A 21,150-nucleotide genomic window follows, 5' to 3' on the forward strand; every position below is an offset into this window, starting at 1 on the left:
GTACTTGTTGGCACACATGATGTAGCTTAGAGAGGTCAGAGATTTGCATAAGCTTGAAGTAGAGCTTCTCGATTTTCAGGGATTTTCGAGCTTGCACAAGCTTTTTGGGTTGCTAGTCTTATGGGCTTCTTGTCATCTGTTTAGGAATGGCAACGGGGAGGGTTTGGGGTGGGCCATCCCCTCCCCGACTCTACCCCGTAGCCAAAATCCCTTACCCCGTCTTCAGTAGCGGAGCGGATTTGGGGTGGGCACCTCCTTCTTATTAGGGATGAGGAATTCCCGAATTTTTCTTGCCCAAGTCTAGAGGTGTAAAGTGGGCTGTGCCGGGCCGGCACAACACGGTCCGAGGGCGGCCCGCGCAAAGTGCAGGCCATGCCGTGCTGTCCTCCCCGGTGAAAAATTTGGGGGTTGGCCTTGCACGGCCCACGGCCCAGGCCTATGCAGGCCGGTGCCATGACGCGGGCTGGGCTGGCCCGTGGGCTGAGTCTTGGGCCAGGTCGGGCCAAAGCTATTTATTTAAAAAAAAATTGACAAAGAACTTAAAACTTTAATTTTATATGAATTTTGTGTATAAAATTGCTTATATATGCAATAATTAAATAAATTAGTATAACAAAACTAAAAAAATATTTATTTTATTAATATATTATTATATAATTATAATTTATATAATATTATATAACTATATATAACTATATATAAATATATATATATGGACTGTGTCGGCCCGTGGACCTAAAACCCCAAGCCCAACACGGCCCGCGGACCATCATGCCGGGTCGGTCCAAGTTCGTACTGGGCCTCGGGCGGTATGACCCGATTTACACCTCTACCCAAGTCAACACCTAAAAATATATCATATTTGGGGTATTTTGGAAATTATATTATGGGAATTTAGGGGTATTTTAAACATTGGATTATGGAAATTTAGGGGTATTTTAAACATTAAATTATTGGATCCTAAATGTTTAAATTTGGAAAAATTTTAATGAAATTATAAAAATTAATGTTAAACCTAGACATATTTTAATAATTTACTATAAGGTTTGGGGAATTATATGCAAAGCCCTTCCCTGCCCCATCCTCGGATCAGGGCAAATGTATTTTCCCCATCTCCATTTAAGATTGGGGAAACCCGCCCAATTTGGGGCAGGGTAGGATGGCGCCCCAGTTTTACAGGAAAGTTCCCATCCCTACTACTTCTGTTGCCAAACAAAGAAAGGTAAAAATTTAGGCTTATGGGCTTTGAGAAGCCCAAAAGACACCATTAAAAGATACTTACCAAATGCGGCTGATTATAGGCAACTTTGTAATATGCCAATATGCATATATGTAATCATATCATCATCATACCATTGTTAAAAAATGAATGATCACTTCTTATTACTTCAGAGTTCAACCCATGCTCTCTTTGGTTTGCCCTTATCCTTCTATGGGCAAGAAGAGAACACCAAAACTGATGTTGTCCATATTATAATCGACATGATATAAAAATTCAGAGCTGACTTAATTATAATTAGAAGTCACAAATTTGGGCTTAGAGCTAGGATTGCAATCAGCTTTAATCAAATAGTTTAAGTTTAAGTTCAATTAGGCTTAGTTCAAGTTCATATCTTGAGGTAAGATCAATTAGTTATTCAAATTTGAGCTCAACTAATAAAAAGTTTGGCTTAAAAGTTCGCGAGGCTCAATTAACATATATATATACATACATACATACATTAGAATATAAAAATACATTTTATAATATGCATTATGAAAATATTTTTATATTCTATATAAATATAAGAATATACTATATATATTTTTAAAATATAATAAATATATTCATTTTGAGCTTTTGAGCCAAACTTGAGCTCATCGGATATTTAATCGAATCGAAGTCGAACCAAGAAATAGACTTAGTGTTGAACTTGAACTCAAACTTGAGCTTAATAGTATTTTAGTTAAATCAAGCCAAAACATATCAAAGTTCAACTTAACTCGACTCAGTTGCACCCCTACTTAGAGCCTCGAAAACTAGGGATGTTCATGGTTTGGTTAATTGAATAATGGGCAAAATTTTGAAACCAAATTGGTCCTTTAGTTTATCAATTTTTTTTTCAAACTAAAACCACACCGAATAAACCAATTAACTAGTTTTTGGTTTTTGACCAATTCGGTTCTTTGGTTATTAGTTTTTTATATATTTATAAGTATGTATATCTATATATAAATATAACCACCATTTTTTAGGTTTAATTGAAAACTAGACTGGTCCTTTAGTTTTTCAAATTTACTGAATTGATTGGTTCAATTAACTAGATTTTTCAATTTGATTTCATTAGTTTGGTTTGTTTTTTCAATTTTCTAGTTTTTTATGAGAACCTTTATCAAAACCTATACAATTAGGATAGTTCAATTTGGTTTTGTCGGTCAACCCAACCCATTGACAACCCTACTTAACAAAACTATACAGGCCATAACCCATAGCCCATAGCTCATCTAGACTTATTGAAATTTTTGGCAGTAGTAAGTGTGCATGTGCTTTGCACATGGAAATTTTAGACGATGATGGTGATAGCAATAGTATGTTTTCAAAAATTTCAACAATTTTTTATATTTTTGTGTATAAAATTATTTCTTATTTATCAGACTTTTTTTTATTTAATATGATGAATACATGATATTAGAGATGTGCTGAAATGATTCTTACAAAATTTGTTCATTTTTGTATTTTTTGTGTTTTTATATATTTTTTTTATAAATTTTATTATTTAATTATGACATCAAGGGTTATCATATTTGACCTAAAATGTTGAACTATTGACCCACCACCAAACATGAGAAAAACTTCACTCTTGGATAATTTTTGAAATTTATATTTTATTTTGCCGTTGTCAATAAAAAAAATCGTATTTCATTACCATCAAACATGAGAACGACTATAGTTTTTTTTTTTTTAATTTTTTATTGGGTAAATTACAAAGACCCCCTATACTATGGGGTTTGTGACAAAGACCCCCTGTACTTTGTTTTGCGACAAAAACCCCTCTCTACTATGATCATGAGACAAAGACCCCCTTCCGTTAATTTTCCCTTGAAATCCACCATTGCAATATTTTTTAATCCCATACTATCCTTGTAATAACTATTCACACAAGTGGGAGAAAAACACTGTTCATCTTCCCGACCTCAAGATACATGATCAACAGCGGCAGTAATCCCTTCTACTTCAAATTCCTTCACATTTCTCTCTCTCCCCCGCTCCCTCTTCTTCCCCTTTCTCGTATCATTTGGAAAGAAGCTGACGTTGTCAAAATTTCAATTCTTCCTCTAGTTGTCAGTCTAAACAAGCGCATTTTAGATTTATAGGGCTGAAGCTTTTTGATCGATCAGTTGGTTCTTCTCGGTCAATCCAAGACTCCGATCCTTGAAAAATTGCTGCTCGAGAATCCGACACTGCCAAAAATCTCCCGTCACCAGTGTAAATGAAGCTTGCGTCGATACTCTTAAATTCAATGTAGTGACTTGCACCGGATTTCAGCAACAGATCCACGCCAGGATCAACACAGAACAAAACCCTAGGCCTTGAGATATCCAAGCTGAATTTCCTTGAAGGTTCTAGAGATTCCGGGGATACGTGAGAGGAGTCTCAAAGTTGGAGTACAACAACGGGATCCAAGGCCTACGACCTCGCTCTGGCTGTAATTTTCTATTGATGAAGAGTATTCCTTCTGGGTTCCACACGGGAACCCATTTTGATAAAGAGAGAGAGGGATTACCACCGTTCTCAAAGCTGGTCATTTTGACATCGTCAAATTAATCTTCCCAAATGACACTAAGAAAGGAGAAGAGAGAAAGGGGAAGGGGAAGAAGAGAGATCGGAAGAGAGAAAAATGTGAAGGAATCTAAGTAGAAGGATTATCGTCGCTATTGTTCATGTATCTAAGATCGAGAAGATGAACAGTATTTTTCTCTCAATTATCGGAATAATTATTATAAAGATAATATAGGGATTAAAAAATATTTTTCAACGAAAAATTAACAGAAAGAGGTATCTCATAATCATAGTATAAGGGGTCTTTGTGACAAAACAAAATACATGGGGTTTTTATCACAGACCCCATAATACAGGGGATCTTTATAATTTACCCTTTTTACTTGATATGACGAATATATAACATTAGATATCACGCGCCTAAATGTTTTTTTCTTTTACAAATTTTTTGCATTTTTCATATTTTATATCTATCTTTTTCTATATCTATATTTTTATTATTTATTTCATGGAAAGATATATATTTGGTGTGATGAAATCAGTATCAAATACATCGATCACTTAAATGAGGACCATAGATTTCTCTTTTTAATTCTAATGGCACTTATACCTCACCCATGTATTGCCAGTCTGGCCCACCTAACAGCGGGCCTTGAGCTTCTGGTTTGTGATCAGTGGTTACAGTATAGGCCGGTAACCGTGGTCATCGGAGATTCAAGCTCCCCTGCAGCACTGTTTCTTGCACAATCCGAGTGACCACGTGTTCATTTTTGTGCTCAATCGATCGACGATCATTCATGGCCACAATTTCCTTTTCTTTCTTCTTCTTTCATTTTTAAATTTGAAGAAAAAGAAGTGAACCAACTAGCTCAAGACACTTGCCACGTGTAACGAAAAGCCAATGTACACCTGTCTAATCCAAAAAAGAAATTTAGATTCTACACCATTAGATGCAACCCGATTATGCGCTTATCAATCAATTGATCATTTTGAGGATTTGATGTTCTAATCAGACGGTGTACCTTGTAACGAGCATTGTTCTTGGTGCTTATCCAAGTATATTAACTCTCTTCTATAGCTACATTTTTAATTGAGAAGCGATTGTTTGGCCTAGGCGTCTAGCAATCAATGGCTTTGAAAAGTGTTCACAGTCTCAGCATTCCGACTTGCATTTCTTCTGTACACAACACTCGCTCAAGGTCACGGTTCTCCATTTTTCCAGCGTTGAACAAATCTCCAAGGCTGTCACATTCTGTTCGCGTAATGGGCTCTTATGCTTCTTCTCAGAAACCAGATAATGTTCAAGGTCTCTCTCTCTCTCTCTCTGTATTTATCTGTTTTCGAGGTGGCCCTATTGATTGGTTATTTGTTTTCTTTAATCTTCATGCTTTGCTTCTGCTGAATAAGTTCTTCATCTTCTTCCCAGTAAGCCCAATTAATTATCTTGATGAATTCTGCTTCTTTACCTCTTATTTCCTTTTTTGGTTGAAGTATATGCCTATGTGTCTCTGTACTTTTTTCTTCCTTTGTTTAAATTATGTATCTATTTATTTATAAGGTTGTGCTTCATGAATTTGATGTCAGAGACTTAGAGGCATAGCCCGAGAGGAATACATATCTGATTTCCTTTCGTGAAAAATCAGGGGATTTTTTTGAGTGCTGCTATGGAATACGCAAATCGGGTTAGTCTAGGATAGATCAGTAACCCAGGAAAATTCAGCCTTCTTTTCTGTTTTTCTGTTTATTTGTTTATTTGTTTTTTTTTACTGAATTGGAATTCACCTACGCATTCAATAGGACTTATTGGTAACTTTTATAAGTACAAAATATCTATGTTTTGAACCTGTAAATAATGTTTAAAGCCTCAGAGAACCTTAGGTTGCGTTTCGTTTGACCGGAAATAAGAGAGAAACAGAAGGTTCATAAGGATTTTATGAAATTCCTTAACAACTTTCCCTCAACATTCTTTTTCTCTACCAATCGCAACCTTGATTTATCTTACCTGCATGACATGTTATCGAAACCATAAAGATCAAGAAAGACAACCTCGTGGGTAACAGCAATTGAACCAATTTACTATGACACTTATTCGACAAGGCACAACTTTATTTTGTCCAAATTCCAAAAAATTTTACCCCATTCTTATGGCAACTACTACAAATGAAATAATGATGGGATCTTGGAGCAGTATTTTTCTACCATTTATCAAAACAGAATGTTTTAACTCTTTCAATTGACACTTGTTTACTTCATGAATCTGACCCAAATGCTGAGTTGATATGCTAACGAGTTCATCTCCAGAATAACCCTAAATCCTTTAGTTGCTGGATAGATACAGAGGTATAGATAAATAGATAGATAGAGGGTAAACATAGAGAGTTGGCCTGTCTTTATCCAATAAAGGGTTTATTTAGGGCTCAGTTGGGAGGGTAGAGGGCTTTAGCATTAATTGAGCTGTGTAACTGAGCCGCTTTGAAGAAGCTACCTTCACCTGAAAGCCAATTTCTCAGCTTATTGTATGCGTTTTTGGGATTTCTTGTCTTTTTCACCAAATATAGCTTCATGGCTTTCCATGTGGGGTCACCTTACAATGTCGGAAGCCACTGCATGAAAGCGCTCCTGAACAGGCACTTAGGGTGAGGCCTCTGTTGACAAGTCAAAAAATGCAAAATTGAAATTAGGGGTTGATCACTGGGCCATAGAGCTGTAATCTGGTCGGATTCAGGCTGGATTCAGTTACATCCAAATCCAATCCAAAATCCAAAATATTGGACATGGTTTGGATTCAGGTTTAATCCTACTTTTCTCTATTGTCATTTAAAATAAAGAAAAAATAAAAAAAAATCAATTCTTTTTTCAACTTATAATATATAAGAAATATACATAATATCTATTTATATGCATTGTTATATTACATATAATTGGACTCGGATTTTTATCAGATCGAATGGGGTCAAACCACATCCAATCTAATTACTAAACGGATGCAAGTTTTAGCATTCAAATCAGAGTAATCAGATCAAATGTCAGATTGAGTATCGGACTTTTGGAGTCTATTGGCAGCCCTAATGTGCCAGCCTATCTTAGCACATGGGACAAGGGTTGTAGCCTGGGCCTAGCTCAGCTTGCATTCCAGCCTACAACTTTAAATATATTATTTAATATATACACTATTGTATATTGTAGGACATATATAATAATACTGGTGTAAACCCATGTGTTATGCACATGCAAGTAAAGGGTAGAGATATGAAGTTAATGACTTAATTTTATGGGTTATATAATCAAACTTAACTTCTATGACCTGCACCCAAACCAAGGCAAGTATCTTCTTTATATAGTATAGATTATTTAAAATATATTCCATACTTATACAAAGTATTATATAATATATATTCTGGGCCCAGGATGGGCTAGAAATGATTAAAAGAATATGACTCCTTTGATAGCTTTCCAAATGCTGGGGATACATGAGCTTGTGCTGTTGGTGGATGGAGGTACACTCCTTTCCCACATTCCTTTGGCAGCTTTCATATGTCATTTGGGTGCTAGTTGATGCTGTTGTAAAGGAGATCCCCTCTATGATGCCCAGATATCTGTACAAGGGTGATGTATCATGTCAGGTACTTCAATTTTTAGTGTCAATTTTATATCTGATACTATATCTAGCTGTATCCTTGCCTTAAGTGGGCAGCATAGGATCCCTTCTCTCATTTTTGTCTAGTTGAATGGTCATTGTTTCGATGGTTTGGATGTTAGTTCGAAGGTGATGCTGTTGCTACCAAACCGAGGGATATATAGATTCTAGCTTCTCTAAGCCCCTTTTTTAATTTTTCTTCCAGACTGTGAGAGTTTCCAAGGAGCTCATTGCATGTACTAGCCTAGGTGATGCATACTAATCTCTATGCATTTATTCTCTAGTTTATGGAGCTAAATTGTGGAGGCGTATGCATGTGGGATCACCCTGCCTAAGGTTGGTTGGGATTGTTTTGAAAGTAATGTATTACAAGAGAAGATATTGTAACCAAACTTTAGGGGGATGTATTATATTTCAGTCCTAGGAAATAAGTTGGAAGATTGGCAGGGGGGGAGGGTTGGAGTTGAGTCTAGGACTTCCTATTAGAAGCCTGCCCAATTCACTGCCGTTTTCATGGAAGAGGTGCTCGACACATCTGAAAGGACACGTACCTCTACATATATATGGGTAACTCTGGTTTTTATAGGTATTAGCTCAACTCTTTGGAATTTCATCCATTTTCTTAGAAACTTGGTTTGGCCTCATTTCCATATAGCCTAGTGGCCCTCTTGATAGAGGAATGATACTTCAGGGAAGCATTGGTGGTGCCACACAAAAATCAAGAGTAAGAGGCTGACTTCACAACTTGCACAAGCTTGCTGGTCACTTTAGATGGAAAAAAGTGGGAAGAAAGACTTGTATTAAAGATGCAGAAATGTATTCTGGGCTGAAACTTATTCCAGAAAGGAAGGGTGGTGAGAGGAGCAAAGGGACTCATTTTGAGCCTGATGCTTTTAAATGGAAGTTTCCTGGTTCATTTGGCTTATTCTGTAAACAATAAAACTAGTAGACTTGACCCTTTATATATTACCAATTCACCATGGATGGTTTGGGCTGATACTTTCCCAGCCTAGTGAAATTCAGTTTTAGATCAGCCTGGAATTTTCAGCCTAGCCAAGCTCTGACAATGAAGTTTGGTTGGCCGGATCTTGTTACCATGACCTCCCATATTGGACCCAAGCTAGAACCAGTTGGTGGGAGGGGTGAAACTTGAATGGGCTCCACTAACACTTGTCTGGTTGAATAACCATCTCAGATGGGTTGCCTTTTGGTTTAGGAGTAGTGACTGAACCCAAAGTTGTCATTATCATCATCATCGCCCATGTCTTATCCCAACTATATGGGGTTGGCTACATGAATCTTGTTTCGCCAATCCGGTTTATTTAAAGCCATATCCACTATTAGATTATTAGTGCTTAAATCATTTCTTACTACTTCTATCCATGCCCTTTTTGGTCTACCCTGAGCTATTCTAGCTCCTTCAAAATTGTCATTATCATCATCGTCATCCATGTCTTATCCCAACTATATGGGGTTGGCTACATGAATCTTGTTTTGCCAATCCGTTTTATTTAAAGCCATATCCACTGTTAGATTATTAGTGCTTAAATCATTTCTTACTACTTCTAATGTGTAACAAATTGTGCTGTGCTATAATATGGCTTCAGACAACCTGGCTTAACCCAAGCCACATCTGATATGATTCAACCTGATCCAATTGAATTGTCTTAAAATCATTGAGTGTATGGTTTCTGAACCTTTGGGTGGACTTGGTTTTGCATCGTCTGTTGACCATTTAGTGCCCAGTGTGTGCTTGGATAGCTCATCCTAATTTAAGCTCTGAATTGATTTGGCTGGTCCTGGGACTGGTTCTAATGTTGGTAAGCATACAATTTCACTATTTAGTTATTTCTAGTGGACCTTGATTGAAGCCATACTTTCTGAGTTATGATTGCAAGAGATGGGTCATAAAACAAGCCCAAAGTGACAAAGAAGCCAAAGTGGTTTGACTACTTGTATGAGTTGAAAGCCTATGGTCTAGACTTTTGCCTGGATAACCCAACTTGTCACTTCTAGTCTATGATGTCAAAAGATTTGACTACATCACACCGTGGATTGGCAAAAGAAGTACTGCCTTCATACATGGAGAATTCATGACAATGAGAAGGGAAACCTTTAATTTGAGAAATAAATGAAGAAGAATCCCTACAAAGAAATAGGAAGAATTAAACTGAAAATACCATTTCTTTATCACAAGAAGTTGCCATGAGGAGGAGTTGATAACCCTCCACTGAAAATCTTTTCTTGTGATTCCTTACACTGTTATCATTTAGGAAATATTACACTGTCTGTGGTCAATATGTTTATAAAAAAGAGCAGCCTAGTGCACAAGTCTCCCCTGCCAATGCGGGGTCTGGGGAGGGACAGATGTACACAGCCTTACCCCTGCATATACAGGGAGGCTGTTTCCAAGATTTGAACCCTGGTCACCCAGGTTGCAATGGAGCAACCCAACTGTTGCACCGAGGCCCACCCTCCATGGTTAATATGGTAATGTTCAATGTAAATAGTGCTGCGGTGTGACTCTGTCAGGGACAATATGAGAGAATGTTGTAAACAATCAAAGAACATCAGGCATGCCTTTATGGGGTATGTTTCCATTGGGACAATAGAATAACCAAGTACAATCATCCAACAAGAAGACTGGATAATTCTGATTACATTTCTCCTCTCCCATCCTTTATCAATGCAACTATAATGAGAAGAATATGCTTTCTCTAGGGCTGTAACTTGGGGTTGGCCCGAGTTAGAATTTTACACTGCTTTGGACTCGGGCATTCAGGCTGGGCCCATTCAAATTTTGACAAAGGCCCAACCTGAATCCTCCCAGGTTGCACCTGTAGTTTTCTCAGTGTAAAACAAGCTTGTAGAGTTGATGAATTTTCATTAATATAGCGGGTAAAACCAAGGTCATCTCCTACATTAGAGAATGGGGCAAAAAAGAAGTCAAGGAATAAGGAGTTAGCTACTAAACACTACAAAGTAAAACCAAGGTCATCTCCTACAAAATTTAAGCCCCTTTTTGTAGGTAATATATTTTGTATATTTGAAGTTTACTTGTATAATTGGGATTTCAGTATGGCTTCCAAAGCCTGATATCTCCAAATTCTAAGTCTCCATCTAACTAACATTATCTCTAATTATGTATGTCAAAAATTTGTTATGATATATTAGTACTAGGAGTAAATCAATATCATGCTTGAATTTGCCCCAAGAACCGCATTTGGGGCTTCTGCCATGCATTTTTGAAAATGCTAATGGTTATAAGGAAGATCAAGTTTAGGTGTTCAAGGGAAAAGGGTTTTCTTCCAAGACCTGTTGGTTCAAAATTGATATTTCTTCTTCTTCGACATTTTTTGGGAAGCATATGAGCTTTTGTATGGTGAATCTTTGGTTGGTAGCTGTAAATTTGGCACAGAAAAAAAATTCACATCCTAGGTTGGGGGAGGTGCCAATCCAACAGTTGTAGAGTATTATGGATGAATAGACCTATCTCCATCTTGAAGATTTATTTGTTTTCCATGTTGAAATTCTTCTTTCTTCTAGTTTTCTTTCTGTTTCCACAATTTTTCAAAAATATAATTTCGAGGAACATATTGATTGGATTTATTACTGCAATCATTACTGTAGTATATATAAGATGTGGCTTCATATTGTAATCTTCAATGTCAGGTTCCTTACCTTCTATTAGTGTTATTTTCAAGAGTTCCTTTCATTTATTTGCAGAGGCTAGTAGCATAGGTTATGCTTCAATAAGTGAAGAAGAATGGAAGAAGCGCCTTACAAAGGAACAATTTTACATCACTCGACAGAAGGGAACTGAGAGGGCATTTACTGGGTATGATTCATATAATTTGCAAGAAAGATCCATCAAGTTGTAATTCTCTTCACATTATATAGTGTATATCCAATCATAATTAAATGACCTTATTGTACCTATTTGGGCTGCATAGTGTGTGTCTCCATATAATGCTGTTATACTTGTATACTGTAAAATCTCTTTGCAAACATGCAAACACATATTATCAAATATGATAATATGTGGATGTGGGATCTATGACATATATATATATATCAGTCAGATCTAAACATTTAATTTAAATATTTGAAAATTGAAAAAAATTCTAAGAAATAGAATTTGGTAATTGGGGTACTTCTACTGGTTGAAAGACAAAGCTGCCCTTTTTAATGAATCTTATGATTAATATAATAGTGAACTGTTATGTTTGTAGTAGAGGGAGCATTCCATTTCTCACCATGATTAAGAATTTCAGATTATATATTGCATTTATGGAAGTCACCTGGAATGAATAATTTTGTTTTAGTTTTAGTTTTTGTTCATAATTATATTTCAATTGTATGGTCAGCCTAGTGATGTTGCTATTTTCTCTTCATTGCAAACACTTTTGGATGCTGGGGTTTTTCCACTTTTGACGTTAGATTATTCACTGTTGATAAAAAAGAAAACAAAAAAGGAAATGGAATCATTTCTTGAAGTTCTGAAGTAAAATAAATTCATTTTAAAAAAGGTTATGGCCTCAAATGCAATAAAAAACTAAAAATGAAATCATTTCATTTGGTATGGATTCCTAACACCACAAAGAATCTATAATCATTTTCTTACCCTGAGATTGTGGTTTTAGAAGCTGAACATTGGAGTCCGTGACAAGAAGCATAATGCATGTCATAAACCAATTTCTTGTTTGAGTTCATTTGTATTTTCTTTTCTCAATTTCAGGGAGTATTGGAACACTAAAACCCCAGGAACTTATCACTGCATCTGTTGTGACACACCTTTATTTGAGTAAGTAGTTCCATACATACTAGAACTTGTGTACCAAGTGTAATTGACAAACTTGGATCAGCATATAGGGATGCTTTCCTTGCACAATTCCATTGTGTAAAGCTCTTGTGTCCTCTTTTCTAGGTCATCCACGAAATTTGACAGCGGGACTGGTTGGCCATCTTACTATCAGCCTCTAGGAAATAATGTGAAATCAAAGTTAGACCTGTCAATTATTTTCATGCCTCGCCAAGAAGTTCTTTGTTCTGTTTGTGATGCTCATCTTGGTCATGTCTTTGATGATGGTCCGCCACCTACTGGAAAGCGCTATTGTATCAACAGGTAAATAATTCTTCCAACCTCCCAAACTCTTTATTCTTCTTTGGTTCAAATCTGAAAATTAACTTTTATTTGTTGTTGCCCCATGTCTTCAGTGCATCCCTGAAACTTAAACCAAAATAGGAGGAGCTTCCAGGTATATAGAACAAGGATCACTGGTTTTGCGTGTAGATTCTCCATCAGTTATACCCTTGGTGGGTATGTATCATTGTATCAAAAAGATAAGAAGTATTTGGATAGTATAGATAAATAAATCGTAAGAACATGCTGTATGCTGTTATTCTATTACCTTGTCTATGATAACAATTATGTACCCGTTGGATTTAGTTATGCTAAACCTGTATAAATATTTTGATGCTTTCATTTGTAACTAGCAACTTTTGCTTTATCTGTCAATGGACTGCTTGGTTGGTAGCATCAAATCACATAGAGTTTTTTTGAAGGATTTCTCATCTTCCAGTCAAGAACTCAGAACCCTCATGGAATTTGTTTACAGTAATGAGGATGTGCTTCCAAGCTGCGTTTTTTTTTGGTGATTATGGCGTTCTACAGCACCATGAAGGTTGGTCATACTGGTCAGTAAATCCATGACCCACCAATTCTGTAAAATGTCTAATGGACCGTTTCTCAAAGGTCATAATAACACCTATTTAGAATCTTAAATTGTAATAGCTGATGACTACCATTAGTCTATTAGATTCAATAAACTTATAAAAAATTGGTGACTCTTATTACATTTATTTTGTTAATTACTGCCAAAATTTTGATATTAACAGTATATCACATTTCTCACAAAAAACCCTCTCCTTTGTCTTCTTCCCGTGTATCTCCTGAGTCATGCCTCACCATCCACAGCTTGTGAACTTATATATTCACCATTTTTTTTTTGATAAGTAAAGAATCAACTTATATATTCACCATTTCCTATCGACTACTAGGATGACTCCAGGAAGATGACTCCGACAGTGACCTCATTATTGTTTGTCATGCCAAGGCTAGCCCAAAGCAAGATATTTTAAATGCAATTGTTTTTTTTTTTTTTTCTGAGGTAAATTTGCGAATCAACTGATGTGAAATTCTCTTTCCTTTTTGGGTTCAAAATTTTGAATGTTCAATGATCGAATTCTGATAAGCAATGATTAAAATATTGATATGCCTGATATCCCCAAGTCTAGTGGGTATTTGTGCCTGATACCCTCAAGTGGGTAGCGCCCGTATCGGTGCCTATCAATATTATCGATACTGTTTTTTTTTTTTTTAATTCTATAGATATTAGAGGGCCTAAAAGAAAATTTTAAAGTTTTTAGAATATGATAGGCTTGATATAAGGGTGTATCATAGATTCATATCGATATTTTATTCCTTATTGTTACTGGTAAGCCACTTGGCAATTGCTGAATTTGGTTTTATTCCTTGTGAATTGTGATTGAAATTGCAATTAAGGCTCAGTTTGGAAGGAGTACAAATACAAATATGTACTCACATGAGTGTAAATACATGCAAAATAATATAAAATACAGGGTTTTGTGCTCTACAAATTTGTATAAGTACTCTTTCCAAACTGAGCCAAAGGTTCAGCCGCAAATACAAGGCTTTAGGCTTTGCAATATACATATTTGTATCTGTACTTTTTTCAAACTATAAGCCTAAGGGCTTTCTAGGATGCTTTATCTATGTGACGGAATTGGGATACAAATTGCCAGCACATATGATTTGGTTAAACCACGGAACGTGAATGTGGGCACACATCCATGATTATTGGAATTCGGTAAAAGTTTTAAATGTTCGCTGCCACGCAACCTTACTTTTTATCTAGGCTTGGGGTAGGCAGTGTAAGATAATCTCACAATAGCAGAGCTTGTAGTAATTCTAAACAAAAAATCCACAAGTCTTGAGATACTTAACTAGTATATAATAAGAAAATTTACTCTAACTTGTTTTCAACTTTCCAAGTATGATGCATTTGGAATATTTGAATCAAAATTTTGATCAATTACATTAAAAAAGCCACATGATATATTTACTTTTCATTTATTCATGTTTTATAAGGTATACTTTATTATTGGTTCAATTTATTTGCTTCACATTGAAGTTCATGCACATAGATTTAGGGGTGCAAATGGATCAGAAATCCGATCAGATTCGAATTACCCTATATCTGATCCGATATATGTTATATATTTATAAATATAGATATATATATATATATATAATATTTATGCTATTTATTTATTTATAAATATATTATTTATATTGTATTTTTATAAATTTGTTATATTATTTACTTTTTATAAAAATATGTATATATATGATGAAAATAATTAAAAAAATATTTTTATTTTTATCTAGGCTTGGGGTAGGCAATGTAAGATAATCTCACAATGGCAAAGCTTGTAGTAATTCTAAACAAGAAATCCACAAGTCTTAAGATACTTAACAAGTATATAATAAGACAATTTACTCTAACTTATTTTCAACTTTCCAAGTATGATGCATTTGGAATATTTGAATCAAAATTTTGACCAATTACATTAAAAAAGCCACATGATATATTTACTTTTCATTTATTTATGTTTTATAAGGTGTACATATCATTAAAGGTTCAATAATGATGTGCCACTTTATTACTGGTTCAATTTATTTGCTTCACATTGAAGTTCATGCACATAGATTTAGAGGTGCAAATGGATCAGAAATCGGATTGGATTCGAATAACCCCATATCCGATCTGATATATGTTATATATATTTATAAATATATATATATATATATATATATAAATATATATATATATATATAATATTTATGCTATTGATTTATTTATAAATATATTATTTATATTTATTTTTATAAATTTGTTATATTATTTACTTTTTATAAAAAACATGTATATATATATGATGAAAATAATTAAAAAAATACTTGTACTTTTTTTTATTTAAATTGGTATATTTTTTTAATAATTTATTAATTTTTAAAGAAAACAAGTCGGATCGGATCATATCTGAAGATCTGACTTACCAATTATGTAGGGATAGTAATGTCTATCCTACCTAATGGGTACCCACCCCAATGGGGTGGTTTTTTTTTGCTTGAAGGACGGGTTTTGGGGTGGGGACAGGTAGGGTATGGTATTTGGCTAAATCCGACCCTCTCTGACCCACATATTGTTGGAAAGCATATAAACTTTATGTATTTGGTGTTGAATTTAATAATATTTTGAGTTTTATGTGAAGTATAATCGATAATTTGTGTTTTTTACATTTCTTAATCAAATAATTGGAAAATATTATTGTTTGCTTATGTTATTTTACTTATTTATTGTTTATATATAACAAGAAATACTAGGAAATTAGATGTGAGTTCTAAACCAAATTTGCCCCTACCCTTGAATGTGGTGAGGGATTGAATTCTCAAAATCCAACCCACTATGGGTTTTGGGACAGGTACGGGTTGGGAGGTTTAGGGAGGTGGGTAGGATCTAGAATTTTAAAAACCATCCTAGAACCTACCCCTTTGCTATCCTTACAATTATGGCCTGAGTATGTATAATTGTATATATTATATTTAATAATATAAAGTTTATAAAGAATAAATTCAATGTTTTATATACATAGAATTTATTGTATATTTATAAATAAAAAATAATAATTATTATTTTTAACTTTTCATTGTTTTTTATATTTGAAAGGCAACAAAGCGGATTCAAATTAAATCCGATTCCAATCCAAGTATGATATACAAGATTTTAGACAGGATTTTGGATTCGGATTTGAAGTTTCAATAACCAGATAGGATTTGAATTGCACATCTGATTAGAACCCGACCTAAATACAGCCCAATACTATAGTACGTAGAACCAAATATTGCTGGATAACCAAGAGGCTAACGGCCTTCAACTGTTATGGTTTATGGTTTATGTTCCTTACAGCAGGACTGTTATTTGATGACTAGTTCCACACACATACAGGACTTAGGATTACTTACTGATGGAACAATTTTGATCTATGGGGCGTGGGAGTTTGGTCCATGGAAGTAACATTTCACAATTTCATTAACATTGCAAAGATTGTTTACAATAGAATTTTCCATTAATTTGCATCAATTTACATTGCAAAGCCAACACACAAAAATCAAATGCACATGGTTTCTCTGAGCAGTAAATTAAGAACATAAATATTAATTGTGGTTTATCTTGCGCTGATCACTTGCCCGGAACAAAGTTGGTGGCGTAGGCCCAGGCATTGTTGTTGACAGGGTCGGCAAGGTGGTCGGCAAGGTTCTCCAAGGGTCCCTTGCCAGTCACAATGGCCTGAACAAAGAAGCCAAACATGGAGAACATAGCCAGTCTGCCGTTCTTGATCTCCTTCACCTTAAGCTCAGCAAAAGCTTCTGGGTCATCAGCAAGGCCAAGTGGGTCGAAGCTGCCGCCGGGGTAGAGTGGGTCTGTCACCTCACCAAGAGGCCCGCCGGCGACACGGTAGCCCTCGACAGCACCCATCAAGATAACTTGAGTGGCCCAGATGGCCAGGATGCTCTGGGCGTGAATCAAGCTTGGGTTGCCCAAGTAGTCCAATCCACCCTCGCTGAAGATCTGTGCACCAGCCTTGAACCACACGGCCTCGCCGAACTTAACACCATTCCGAGCGAGCAGCTCAGGGAAGACACATCCAAGAGCTCCAAGCATGGCCCATCTGCAGTGGATGACCTCGAGCTCACGGTTCTTGGCGAAGGTCTCAGGGTCAGCAGACAGCCCAGCAGTGTCCCAGCCATAGTCACCAGGGAATTCACCAGTGAGGTAGGAGGGAGGCTCACCGGAGAATGGTCCCAGGTACTTGACTCTGTCTGGTCCATACCATGGGCTACCGGATGAAACCGTCTTGGGCTTAGCCACAGTCTTTCTCATGGTGACTCTGCCTTCACCGAGTAGCTGTTCGGAGGCGGACTGAGCAAGCTTCACGGCCTTGCCGGCGAATGAGGGAGAAGAGAGAGCCATTGTAGAGGCAGCCATGGTAGAAGAACAACTGAGAGGGTTAATTGTTGTGTTTATGTGAAATGGATGGTTGTTGGGCTAAGAAAGGAGAGGGGCTAAATAGGAGGCGTCAAGGAGGAAAGAGACGAAGCCCTGTCGCCCATGAACCTCTAAATCTCTCACACCATTGGTGGAAGGATTTTTGGGGAGTCTTTGGTGGTGCTGAGTGCGCCAAGTAAGATGAGAATGAGATGGTACAAAATCTATATATCTCTTTGCTAAGTGTCTAAGCACCCTATCCATATTTCTATCCAAGCTTACAAGAAGAGAGCTGATTAGGGCACAACCCAATTTTGATAGATGGACACATCCCTAGTTAAAAGACAAAAGGCACCCATGCCGAAGTACATATCTACATATATTGAAGTTCCTTCTTTTCAAAACGTCATCACTTTTGGCCTATTCACTATTCACCAGTCACTAGGGGTGTGCCCATTTATCATTTTTGGGATATGCTTCTCTAATTACCACTCTTAATTAGGTTTTATCTCCATCTCTTAATTGGCTCATAGTAATTGAGTTTGAGTTGCGCTCGACCTCGACTTGAGTCAAGTATTTGGTTGAGCCGAGTTCAGTCTTTGCAACAATCGGCTTGAGTGGTTTGTGAGTCTAATCGAGTTCATAAGAAAATATTATTATTTTTAATATGTTTGTTATTATATATAATACAAAATCATTAATTTTTTGACATTAGCATATTGATAATATAAATAAATACATTTATAATTGGTTTTCATATGTTTTTATTTATAACATTCATAATAATATCAATTTATCATAATTTTTAGTATTTTAATATACTTAATATTAATTTATTTATAATTTTTAATACTAATTTATTTATAACCAGCTTGAGTTGAGTTGGGCTCGAATAGCTCATGAGTAAGAGTATCAATGGACCGGTTTTGGATTGGACCCCATCCAGTCCAAAATCAAATTGGATGGATTGGATGGACCAACAAGACATATTGGATTCAACCAATCTGGTCAAAATATTTATTAGACTAGATTGCACCTGGTCCATCCGTAACAAATTTATATTGGATTGGGTTGGATTAAGCCAATATCTGGTCCATTGATATAAGATAAGAATATATGTGTTAATGGACCAAGTTTGGATTGAAACCAATCTAAATCAAAATGAATTTGAATAAATTGGACAGTTCAGACATTGAATTGGATCGGTCCAAATTGGTTCAAAACATTCATTGGTTTGAATTGAACTTGATCCATTTATAGTAGATTCACTGGATCAGATTGGACCAAATCCAGTCCAATTAACACCCCTACTCACGAGTGTTGAGCCAAATACATAAACTTGATAAGCTTGAGTCGAGTTTCGAGTTCTATGTTTATCAACTGAGTTTGAGCACAAGTAAATTGATATTCGGCTTGACTTGGCTCGATTACACCCCTGGTCAATGGGCGTGATTGATTGTATGTTTAAAGTTTAAACTATCAGATAAAATACATTGAATTCACTATATATATTCGGACCTAAGAATTTGGATTGTAAATTCCTTTCTAATTTAGAGAAAAAAAATTCACCACAATTAAAAGAATATAAGTTGAATATTTAAAAGAAGTATAACCAAATGGTACAGGTCATGACTGCACGCAAGTCTGCAACTGGAACAAAAGTGGACCCAATCCAAGCACTTCTACGGGTTGGCTTTTTACATGTGTTTCTATGTGTTAGAAATTAAGCTGATTTTGATGTGAAATAGCTTTAGAAGATAACTTATTAGAAGTAATATTTGCTGTTATTTGTATTTTTATATTTTTCTTTGCATTTGAATAAATATAATTAAAGAGTTGAACAAGTTAAATGGGACTATTCAATCAGTGACCCAATAACCAAACGGTTTTACCTCTGGTTTGAGTTTGACAACATTGTAGAAAACAATGGGTTTATGCAAAGTTCTCCAGGAAATCTGCCCTAATGATGTGGTGAGTTCTTTTTTCTTTTAATGGGTATTATGGTAAGATGAAAAGTACTCAGTATGGACAATTGGACATGTCTTTTCATGAGTCCCACCGTCTCTCTAGGGCAAAGAAATGAAGAATCCAAGAATTGCATTAAAGTTTCTTGTTTATACACTCAAAAAAGAAAAGGGAAAGGAGGAAAGCAGTCCTAACACCCAAAACATCACTCCCCATTCTCCAAGGGCTGTGTTTGGTTTGAAGGAAAAAGTAGGGAAAGGTAATTAAGAAGCCTTTACAAATCTTATATAGGTTTCCCTATCTTTCCCTTTCTTTAATTTCCTTACTTTTTCTTTCAAACCAAACATAGCCCAAATGTCAAGATAATCTAACCAACAAGAGGTTTGAATTTTGAAGAGCTGATGTTATTAAAGGCTAAATAAAGCTCGAGTTTCATAAATTATTAATGATATACAAATCCTGTAGGTCCTTACACCCACTAACTGATTTTCATCCATATGGAATCTAATGAACACAACACTGTACTGGCCCATTCCAGACCTGTGATGGATGAATGCAGTTTCATGAAGGTGGCTTGCTAATCTAGGAGCTCTGAATTGAAAGAACTCAATACAAATCAAATCTCATTTCATCAGAAACATATAACTGAACATACAAATAAGACTGTTTACGATTTGGCTCCATCAAACTGCATGTCAACACAAAAATCAAATGCACACATGGTTTCTCTGAGCAGTAAAGAAGAAATATTATTAATTGTGCTTTCTCTTTTGCTGATCACTTGCCCGGAACAAAGTTGGTGGCGTAAGCCCAAGCGTTGTTGTTGACAGGGTCGGCAAGGTGGTCGGCGAGGTTCTCCAATGGTCCCTTGCCGGTCACAATGGCCTGAACAAAGAAGCCAAACATAGAGAACATGGCCAGTCTGCCGTTCTTGATCTCCTTCACCTTAAGCTCAGCGAATTTCTCAGGGTCATCAGCTAGTCCAAGTGGGTCAAAGCTGCCGCCGGGGTAGAGTGGGTCTGTCACCTCACCAAGAGGCCCGCCGGCGACACGGTAGCCCTCGACGGCACCCATCAAGATAACTTGGGTAGCCCAGATGGCTAGAATGCTCTGGGCGTGAATCAAGCTTGGATTGCCCAAGTAGTCCAATCCACCCTCGCTGAAGATCTGTGCACCAGCCTTGAACCACACGGCCTCGCCGAACTTAACACCATTCCGAGCGAGCAGCTCAGGGAAGACACACCCAAGAGCTCCAAGCATGGCCCATCTGCAGTGGATGACCTCGAGCTCACGGTTCTTGGCGAAGGTCTCAGGGTCAGCAGACAGCCCAGCAGTGTCCCAGCCATAGTCACCAGGGAATTCACCAGTGAGGTAGGAGGGAGGCTCACCGGAGAATGGTCCCAGGTACTTGACTCTGTCTGGTCCATACCATGGGCTACCGGATGAAACCGGCTTGGGCTTAGCCACAGTCTTTCTCATGGTGACTCTGCCTTCACCGAGTAGCTTCTCGGAGGCGGACGGAGCAAGCTTCACGGCCTTGCCGGCGAATGAGGGAGAAGAGAGAGCCATTGTAGAGGCAGCCATGGTAGAAGAGCGAATGAGATCAGGTAGATAGTTACAGTGTTTACGTGAAATGGATGGTTTTGGGTCTGAGA

At 36.5% G+C, this 21,150-nt stretch overlaps 3 protein-coding genes across 3 annotated transcripts; 1 reads left to right on the forward strand and 2 right to left on the reverse strand.

The window, feature by feature from the left end:
• The first annotated feature begins 4,853 nt into the window (after window positions 1–4,853).
• MSRB1 (methionine sulfoxide reductase B 1) lies at window positions 4,854–12,915 on the forward strand. The gene is made up of 5 exons (XM_010249121.3): window positions 4,854–5,066; window positions 11,124–11,235; window positions 12,136–12,201; window positions 12,325–12,522; window positions 12,615–12,915. Exons 1-5 carry the CDS (start codon window positions 4,889–4,891, stop codon window positions 12,640–12,642), a joined length of 582 nt encoding a protein of 193 aa, XP_010247423.1. The 5' UTR covers window positions 4,854–4,888; the 3' UTR covers window positions 12,643–12,915.
• Window positions 12,916–16,549: 3,634 nt separating this feature from the next.
• On the reverse strand, window positions 16,550–17,608 carry LOC104590455 (chlorophyll a-b binding protein 40, chloroplastic-like). Its single transcript, XM_088901696.1, has one exon. It carries the CDS (start codon window positions 17,528–17,530, stop codon window positions 16,724–16,726), a length of 807 nt encoding a protein of 268 aa, XP_088757822.1. The 5' UTR covers window positions 17,531–17,608; the 3' UTR covers window positions 16,550–16,723.
• A 2,483-nt stretch (window positions 17,609–20,091) lies between these two features.
• LOC104590449 (chlorophyll a-b binding protein 40, chloroplastic-like) lies at window positions 20,092–21,150 on the reverse strand. Its single transcript, XM_010249120.2, has one exon. The coding sequence runs from the start codon at window positions 21,077–21,079 to the stop codon at window positions 20,273–20,275; it is 807 nt and encodes a 268-aa protein (XP_010247422.1). The 5' UTR covers window positions 21,080–21,150; the 3' UTR covers window positions 20,092–20,272.

The sequence above is a fragment of the Nelumbo nucifera genome, chromosome 3 (genome assembly GCF_055504915.1).
Source record: "Nelumbo nucifera cultivar China Antique chromosome 3, China Antique-T2T, whole genome shotgun sequence".
Taxonomy (NCBI): Eukaryota; Viridiplantae; Streptophyta; class Magnoliopsida; order Proteales; family Nelumbonaceae; genus Nelumbo; species Nelumbo nucifera.

Excerpts from the sequence above, each read along its gene's own strand:
- MSRB1 (XM_010249121.3), top strand. The coding sequence starts at position 4,889 with ATGGCTTTGAAAAGTGTTCACAGTCTCAGCATTCCGACTTGCATTTCT. Across the intron at positions 5,067-11,123 it reads GAAACCAGATAATGTTCAAG|AGGCTAGTAGCATAGGTTAT; the intron begins GTCTCTCTCTCT and ends ATTTATTTGCAG. Across the intron at positions 12,202-12,324 it reads TGTGACACACCTTTATTTGA|GTCATCCACGAAATTTGACA; the intron begins GTAAGTAGTTCC and ends CCTCTTTTCTAG.
- LOC104590455 (XM_088901696.1), bottom strand. The coding sequence starts at position 17,530 with ATGGCTGCCTCTACAATGGCTCTCTCTTCTCCCTCATTCGCCGGCAAG.
- LOC104590449 (XM_010249120.2), bottom strand. The coding sequence starts at position 21,079 with ATGGCTGCCTCTACAATGGCTCTCTCTTCTCCCTCATTCGCCGGCAAG.